The sequence below is a fragment of the Galeopterus variegatus genome, unplaced genomic scaffold (genome assembly GCF_000696425.1).
Source record: "Galeopterus variegatus unplaced genomic scaffold, G_variegatus-3.0.2 Scaffold60, whole genome shotgun sequence".
NCBI lineage: Eukaryota > Metazoa > Chordata > Mammalia > Dermoptera > Cynocephalidae > Galeopterus > Galeopterus variegatus.
Genome location: NW_007726171.1, coordinates 992574 through 1000353, shown reverse-complemented (window position 1 = coordinate 1000353; position 7780 = coordinate 992574). Strand labels below are relative to the sequence as shown.

Here is a 7780-nt window from a genome sequence, read left to right as displayed (position 1 = left end):
ATACAGACCGGTTCCCGCTCACTGGCTGAGCGAGGGGCGGACGCAGCACCGAGGGTTGCGATCCCGTTGCCGTCCGGTACTGGCGCGACACTGAGGGTTGCGGTCCGTTGCCGGACACGAAAAAATATATATATAAAGAAGCATAAAAGTGAAACTTAGAGGCAGTCTTGCAGAGCTCTTAAAAGCACTCGTTCTATAACATATGCATGTATCGTAACAACACACAGTATCCCATAAAAAGGGACAATTAAAAAATAACCTTCAGGCTGGCCAGTTAGCTCAGTTGGTTAGAGCGCAGCCTTGTAAAACCAAGGTCAAGGGTTCCGATCCCCATACTGGCCAGCTGCCAAAAAATTAAACAAATAAATAAATAAATAACAAATTTCAGGGCTGGCCAGTTAGCTCACTCAGTAGAGCTTGGTGCTGATAACACCAAGGTTACGGGTTTGGATCCCCATACTGGCCAGCTGCCAATAAATAAATAAATAAATAAATTTCAACAAAAGCACTAATTCTACGACATTTCACAAGATATATAAATGGCCTTTAAACTTCTCGAAAGATGTTTAGCTTCAATCATAAGATAACTAAAAATTAAAATTCACTGAGATACCATTTCTCACTATCAGACTGGTGAAAATGAAAAGCTTGACAACACTCTACTGGTGATGCTGTGAAAAAACAGTCACCCTCATACATTGCCGGTAGGAGTGCACAATGGTCCAACCATTATGGAGAGAAATTTGGAAAAACCATACTATATATACACTTACTCTTTGCCCCTGTCACCTCACTCCCAAGAATTTACCCTGGACATACATTTCCAAAAACATAAAACAACATATGCAAAAGGTTATTACATTCACTGAGGCATTATATATCATTTTAAAATATTAGACACAACTAAATTCCCATCTGTTGGAGATTATATAAAGAAGTTATGGAATATCCACACAATAGAGTGCTATGCAGCTGATTCAAAAAGATGAGAAAGATCACTAAAAGATTGTAAGTAAAAAAAAAACAAACTACAAAGAAATATATTTAGTGTTCACTTCATGGATAAAAATAATAGGAAAATAGTAAGAATAAATATATTTGCTTGTTTTTGCAAAAAGAAACAGAAGGATAAACCAGAAATTAATGAAAATGGCTACCTACAGGGATGGACAGAGTCAGCATTAACTTCTGAATCTTGTTAATGTTTCAACAACTCAAAAAATAAAATTAAATCAATAGGAGGGGCTAGCCAGTTAGCTCAGTTGGTTACAGCACGGTGTTGTAACACTGAGGTCATGGGTTCAGATGCCTCTACAGGTCAGCCACCAAAAAAAAAAAAAACAAAAACGAAAAATAAATAAATAGGGACCAAAACAACTGAATAAAAACAGAAAGAAAGAAATCTGTGTAGTAAATATATAACTACACAAAACATTTATTTCAGTAACTTTTGAACATAGTACTGACTATACACCCTTAGTAGGATACAGTGTAAAAACAAAAAGACTCCGAAGAAATCTTGAAATTTACTTAATAGGTTTGTAATTAGAAATGATAATGGTATACTAATTCTGAAACTATTTTTACACATTGTAAGTTTGGGCAAATGAGGTCACACATTGATGTTGTTGGCAACCAGGGTTCTCCCTACAGGAAAAGCTAAATACAGTCATGAGCCACATAAAATATCAGTCAGTGAAAGACCACATATACAACAGTGGCTATACAATAAAGCCTATGTGTGCAGGGGGCTATACAATCTAGGTTTGTGTTAAGAACACTCTACAGTGCTTTTACAATGACTAAATCACCTAATGATGCACTTCTCAGGATGTATCCCCATCATCAAGCGATGCATGACTGTACAAATGTGGAATGGGAAAAGATGAGGAAGTTGGGATGAACTGGAACTATTAGTAAGAATACTTGGTTTTAAATATACAAATATTTATTTCCCAGCTCTGTCCACTGTAAGGGACCAGGAACATAAACATACCTAACACCTAGATTTTGATTTCTAAATACCATCCCGACTAAAATAATCAATGTTCCTAAAAGAAATGGGTGATCCGAGGCCTGGAAAAGGAAAACTGTAAGAGTAGCCTGAAATATCTTATAGAGCTAGAAAGCAAGGAAGTATTCAAAGACTGCTGGTGATGGGCTGGCTCTAGCTCAGCGGTTCCTCCAAGGGAGAATCAACTGGCAACTTCCCCTAAGGCGGTGGTTCAAGACCCACAGGCACTCACAAGTCTGTCTAAAAAAACAAAAAAACAAAGCCTACTGGACAAATGTCAAAAAGGTATAGGAGACACACTGGCCAAATGTGGGGTAATTTGAACATCACAAAGAATGAATGATGACAGTGAATTAAAATGCACTGGATAAAAAGCATCCTTAAGTCCATAGTGATACTCAAAACTAAAAAGGGGGCTGGAGCCCTCTTCATAGAAGAATGTCAACTAATAAATGTGGAAGAAATAACAATTAGAAAAATGGTAACTTCTCAATTGCCAACATAATTTATTCAGATAAAATTCAGCAACAAATGCTAAAAATATTGCATAAAAATGTGTTGGGCAAGAAGATATTCACAAACTATCATCTCACAAATCACTTATTAAAAGTGATTACAAAAGGAAAAAGTCATCTTTATAATGGAAAATCTGGCAACACTTAAATCAAGTGATTAAACTGTATATGAAAAGATGAGGCAAAAAGATATTATGTGCCTTCTGATGTGAAATAATGGGATAGACCCAACACCATCTCTGTAGTATGCTTGCCAAAAATGTTTAATCTAAACCTAAAAATCAGGATCAGCAAATCCAAACTGGGGAACAACCTATGAAATATTTGGCATAAATATCAACGCCAAAAAACCAAAAAAGGAAAAAAAGGGCCAGGAGAGAGTGCTGTTCTAGATTAAAGGAAAGTAGAAAAAATTAAACGTAATGAATGACCCTCAATGGGCTCTGAAATATTTGGCATAAATATCAACGCCAAAAAACCAAAAAAGGAAAAAAAGGGCCAGGAGAGGGTGCTGTTCTAGATTAAAGGAAAGTAGAAAAAATTAAACGTAATGAATGACCCTCAATGGGCTCTCGAATCCAGTCTGAGGGATTTGGGGTTTTGAATTACCTCAAAACCCATTATTAAAATAATGACAGAAACTTGAATATGGACTATATAATAATATTACCAAATCAACATCAAAATTTCTTATATGTAATAATCATGTGGGTGTGATATTGTGAAATATACGTTTGGTCTTCATCCCCATTTCCTGGCATACAACCCCTAAAAACCTTGGAATCTCCAAAGTGAAGTCTTTTTGTATGCTAATGAGTTAACTAATGGCTGGCAGCCCCTAGGTAATTTCAAGATGGGGGCTGGTCACCAGAAAGACCAAGGCAGGCTTAGAGAGTTGGGACTTTCAGCCCCACCCCCCAATCTCAGGGAAGGGAGGGCTGAAGGCTAAATTGATCACTAATGGCCAATGATTTAGTCAATCATGTCTGTGTAATGAAACTCCATAAAAACCCAAAAGGGGGCTGGCCAGTTTCCTCAGTTGGTGTTATTACACCAAGTTCAAGGGTTCAGATCCCTCTACTGGCAAGAAAACAAAAAAAAAAAAAAAAAAAAAAAAAAAAAAAAGGACTGGGTTCAGGGAGCTTCCGGATGGCCAACACATGGGGGTTTACACATCCACTTGCACATGACAGCTCCAACAAGACAAACAAAGGCTCTTGCACTTGGGACCCTTCCAAACCTCACCCTGTGTATCTCTTCACCTGGCACGTTTATCTACATCCTTAAAAACATCCTTTGTAATAAACTGGTAAATGTTAAATAAGCTTTCCTGAGTTCTGTGAGCCACTCTAACATATTAATCAAACCCAAGGAGGAGATCCTAAGAACCCGGGTTTACAGCCAGAAGCACAGGCTTCTACAACCTGGGGCTTGCAACTGGCATCTAAAGTTGGGTGGGGGAGCAGTCTTGGGAACTGAGCCCTTAACATATGGGATCTGACACTATCTCCAGGTACTGTTGGAATTGAATTGGAGGGCACCCCAGTGATGGATCTTGAAAGTGACCAGCGCCATTTTGCACACAGTAAGCACAAAATAGTCGCCAGCCCCTCCCTTTGTAAGAAACCTCGTGATTTCTGAGAAACAGAAACCCTTTTGCTTCCTGCAAGGGTGCGATTCTCCACCCTGGTGGCATAGCTTCCGCATTAGCATAATGCCCCTCCTTGATTGTATCAGCCAGCCCTTGGTGCCCTATATAAGCTCTCCTACCCCTACACCTGATGCTGTTCTCCATTTTGAGTGCAGCCCAGCAGACTCTTTTCCTTTAACAAAGCTTGATCGGTACCTGGCGTTTCGGCTCACTTTCTTTCACCCAGCTGGTGTCTGCTGCAGAACTAATTGCTTGCTTGGTATGTGGAGAAAAATCCCCACATATTTGGTCACAGAAGTGTGTGTTGATTGTTGCAGAGTAAGATTATAGAAAAAAACACTCATTTGTTTATTCTGATTTGGTGGGGAGGAACAACCAGCTGATACACGGATCTGAACCCCTGACCTTGGTGTTATAAAACTGCACTCTAACCAACTGAGCTAACTGGCCAGCAAATTCCGATACTCTTAACAGGAGAATGCCCTTGTAGGGGATACACACTGAAGTATTAGAAGAAAAAATAAATGTCATCATATCTGCAACTTATTTTCAAAAGGTTCATGAAAAAAGTATACACACACGCAAACACACCCTTAGAGCAAATATGGCAAAATGTTAACTGGTGAAGGAAATAAAGGGTTTCTGTATTCATCTTTCAACTTTTCTATAGCTCTAAAATGTCCCAAAATAAAAAGTTGGAGGAAAATGAAAAAAGAAAAAGAAAAACTAGTTCTGTAGTCCTGGCTATGCAGCTTACTAGCTATGAGACTAGCTTACTCATGTAACCTCTGTGTCTCAGCTTCCTCACCTGTAAAATAATGATAACAGTGGTACTTATTCACAGGTAAAAATAAAATAATGTGTGTACAGTGCTCAGCACAATTGCCTAGTATTTGTCAATTCCTCAGTAATGTTTGCTATCGTCATCGTCATCATCATTATCATTGTTATTACTATTTAATCTCCATCCAAACTCTTACAGCTCAAATGTCAAAGGTTAGGTTAGAAGTCTGTCCTAAGACAAACGCACAAAACTTATGAAGTCTTCCACCCACTCCTTGTAGTAAAACAAAAGTAAAAGCTAATGAATGAAAGGGACTCTTCAAGAAACTAATCTATGCCAAAAAGGGACTTCCCAAGTCTCAAGGAGAACCTAAATAAATTCTCAAGAACATGTTTTACTTACCTCTTTATTTAAAAATAATAATAATAATACGAGAAATTCATAGAGCAGTTCAGTTGTAACTCCTAGAATGAGCTAGTATACGCATATAAGAGAAAGTCAATTTCTCTCCCACACCTACTCAGAGACATGTTACAGGATATTCACCATATTATTCATAAAAATTTAAAACAAAGTCCATCACTAGGAGATGAGATAAACTGGTATATTCACACCATTTGACTATTATATACTCATTAAAATTAATAATTAGATCTATACATACCAGCATAGATCTCAAAACATTTTAAAAAGCTGCAAAATGATACATACATTATAAACCATTTGTGTGAATTTTAAAAACACACAATTATATACTCATTAAAATTAATAATTAGATCTATACATACCAGCATAGATCTCAAAACATTTAAAAAAGCTGCAAAATGATACATACATTATAAACCATTTGTGTGAATTTTAAAAACACACAAACCACCTTTATACTGTTCGCACACAGTACAAATGTAGTACAAGTATAAAAACATGTTCAGGAAGGATATATGCCAACCTCTTGATGGCGGTTTCCTCTGGGGAAAGAGGGGGGAATGGGACTGGGCAGGGGAACAAAGAGGACCACAACTTCCTCAGTAATGTTTGATATCTTGACGAAGAAAAGTGATCTGAAGAATCCCTTAAAAAATATTTTTCCTCCAGTGTGGCGTGTCTATGTCTGGGAAAAAAAAATAAAAATGAAAAATAAATATTAAAAGAGAAAGCATTTTTCCCATTGAGAAATCAAAAGAAGGGAAAGGAAAAACGCAGGAACCAGGATCAAGCACCGGAAGGCTCAAGAACTCCTCTTGTCCACTCCAACTCACCCTCATGGGGGTCTCTATGGGGAAAAAGAAATACCCACCATCAAGGCCCTTCTGCCAAATGCCTAGGCCTCTCACTCCCAGGAGGCTACTCCCTAAACCCTGTAAGCAGACCAGTGCTCCAGCAAGACCTCACAAGAGGGCGACAGACAAGCCTTCAAACTCTAAATGAGGGTAGCAAGTTGTCCAAGTGTGGTTTTACCATTTCCTACCTGGAAAACACTCTCAGGATTCTCTTTTACTTCCAACTTACCTAACGGAAAGTGTGAAGTCTCCAGGGTTACTTTTACTGGGCCTTGCTAAAAAACTTCCATCAACGCCTCTTGTCAACAGTAGGTTTTCTGCCTCCACGCCAGTGATATTTGGGTGAAACCATCTTTAAAAAAAAGAGAGAGAAAGAGAACAATGAAACTCACAGGACTCTGTCAGCACTGCTTTCCACACCATAACAGCCAAGATGCCTTATGAGTGCAGCAGCAAATAAAAATATAAATCAAGACCTTCCCTGCCCCTTCCCCGCTCTTCCTCTCGATCGTCACTGCCACTCCACCTTTCCCATGGTAGGGGCCTGTGATCCTGCTAGCACAGTAGGTGGGGATGGGAACACTGTCAGTGGGACTGGGGCTGGGGGCATTAAGACAGTGCAGTGGTGGGGCCAGGCCACAAAAGACAGTACACACGGTCAGGAAATCGAGCACAGGAAATAAGACTGAGCAAATAAGTAATCAAGTAAATAAACTATTTAATAAATAAGTAAACATATTGAGGATAGCATAAGCAGGTTTCTCACTGTTAGTGAGGAAGACTCAAATATGGAGAGGGAGAAAGCCACAGTAAATACTGTGATGTTAGATTGGAATTGGAGGTATCAGTGCAACCTCTAATTTTTAATATATATATGGACATAATTATACAGATATAAAACATAAATGAAAGCTTCTGTGTATGTATGCGTGTTTACGAATACACATGCACACACATGCATACACACATACATTTCCTAGCACTCTCTTCTGAAAGGGTTTGGAAGCAATGGACACCCAGTAGCAATCAGCACACCTAACACCCTTATCTTAGTTTCTAAATGCCATTCTCCAGTAAAAGGAACTGGGCTCCTTAGAGAAATGGCTGACTTCAGCTCTGAAGCAGTAAAAGTAAGATGATAAGTTTGGAATATCTTATTGTGCCCCAGTTAAGAGTTACAGTGAGAGGTCTGGCCAGTTAGCTCAGTTGGTTACAACATGGTGTTATAACACCCAAGGTCAAAGGTTTGGATCCCCATACCTATCGGCCACAAAAAAAAAAAAAAAAAAAAAACAGTGAGAACACACTGAAAGGATACAGGGGCCAACCTGAAGGGCCTCCCACTGGAGGATAATTTGTAGCTCAAAATAAACAATGATATTAACAGATTATAACCCATTGAATAAAATAAGAAACCAAGAGTTCATGCAGATATATTAAAACTAATTAAAGTTCCTCAAAAAATTAAAACATGGAATCACCATATGATCCAGGAATTCCAGTTCTAAGAATATATCCAAAATAACTGAAAGCATG

General features: G+C 38.5%; 1 protein-coding gene across 1 annotated transcript in view; it reads right to left on the bottom strand.

Annotated features, from left to right (window-relative positions):
- Window positions 1–7780, bottom strand: part of PTPN11 (protein tyrosine phosphatase, non-receptor type 11) — an 89281-nt gene that overhangs the window by 64533 nt on the left and 16968 nt on the right. The window contains exon 2 of the mRNA XM_008576242.1: window positions 6474–6596. Coding sequence (XP_008574464.1) covers window positions 6474–6596 — 123 coding nt within the window. The remainder of the gene's footprint in view (window positions 1–6473; window positions 6597–7780) is intronic.